The sequence below is a fragment of the Vollenhovia emeryi genome, unplaced genomic scaffold (assembly GCF_000949405.1).
Source record: "Vollenhovia emeryi isolate VEMERY1.0 unplaced genomic scaffold, V.emery_V1.0 DF951174.1, whole genome shotgun sequence".
In the NCBI taxonomy this organism is placed as follows: domain Eukaryota; kingdom Metazoa; phylum Arthropoda; class Insecta; order Hymenoptera; family Formicidae; genus Vollenhovia; species Vollenhovia emeryi.
In genome coordinates, this window is record NW_011955192.1 from 1 (window position 1) to 1,122 (window position 1,122).

Below are 1,122 nucleotides of genomic sequence, written 5' to 3' on the forward strand. Positions count from 1 at the left end.
TTTTTCGCAAGCTCTTTGTTGCCAGAAACTGGAACTTTCTCCGCGTTTACCACTACTACGTAGTCGCCGCCATCAATGTGTGGTGCGTAGGTTGGCTTGTATTTACCAATAAGATACTTTGCGATTTCAGTCGAAAGACGGCCAAGGTTTGCATCTGTAGCATCAATCAAAATCCATCGCCTGGTAACTTCGCTAGGCTCTTGTGAAAAAGTTTTCATTACTTAGCCTCCTTCTTCGCTGTCGTTTTCTTTACAGGTCCAGCTTCTTGCTTTGGCTGTGCTTTTAGTTCGTCAACAAATGAAATAGTTGCAAGCTGAGCAGCGTCACCAACGCGAATGCGTGTTCGCTTTACTCGCACGTGACCAGAGTTGCGTCCTTTTAGCTGAGGTGCAATCTCGTCTACAAGCTTAAATGCGGCTGCTTGCGTGCTTAAGCCTGCGATCACAGCGCGACGGTTGGCTAAATCACCTTTTTTCGCCTTTGTAATCAGTTTTTCTATATAGCGCGAAAGCTCTTTCGCTTTTGGAAGCGTCGTTTCAATCTTGCCATGTTCAACAAGACTTGTTGCCAAACCCTTCAGCAAAGCACGACGCTGGTCACGTTCGCGACCAAACTTCCGACCTTTGTATCCGTGTCTATGCATCTTATAGCTCCAATTCCGCTAGCTTGTCTTTAACTTCATCAAGCGCTTTTGAGCCGAAGCCTTTTAGTTCGCGCAAATCTTGCTCGCTAAGTGTAACTAAATCATGTACGGTGCGAATCTCGTTGTTGACAAGAGCATTAGCCGTTCGCGCGCTCAAATTCAGCTCTTCGATAGGTGTATTTAGCTGGCTTGATTCTTCCTCTTCTTCAGCCCCTGGTGCAGGTGCTGCTTCTACCGTAGTACTGCCTGAGAGTGCCTTGTATTGGTTTACAAGGATAGCGGCCGCTTCTTCAAAAGCTTCTTTAGGCGAGATTGCACCATTCGTCTCAATAGTGAGCGCAAGCTTATCAAGATTCGTATTGCGGCCAACACGAGTGCCATCAACTTTGTAACGTACACGCACTACCGGTGTAAATACCGCGTCAAGCGCGATCATATCGCTGTGCAGGCGTGATTCGCTACTATCTTCAATACTACGG

General features: G+C 47.0%; 2 protein-coding genes across 2 annotated transcripts; both read right to left on the reverse strand.

Annotated features, from left to right (window-relative positions):
• Positions 1-217: 217 nt before the first annotated feature.
• LOC105562853 (50S ribosomal protein L17, chloroplastic-like) lies at positions 218-643 on the reverse strand. Its single transcript, XM_012014008.1, has one exon. The coding sequence runs from the start codon at positions 641-643 to the stop codon at positions 218-220; it is 426 nt and encodes a 141-aa protein (XP_011869398.1).
• A 1-nt stretch (position 644) lies between these two features.
• On the reverse strand, positions 645-1,079 carry LOC105562916 (DNA-directed RNA polymerase subunit alpha-like). Its single transcript, XM_012014130.1, has one exon. It carries the CDS (start codon positions 1,077-1,079, stop codon positions 645-647), a length of 435 nt encoding a protein of 144 aa, XP_011869520.1.
• Positions 1,080-1,122: the final 43 nt, after the last annotated feature.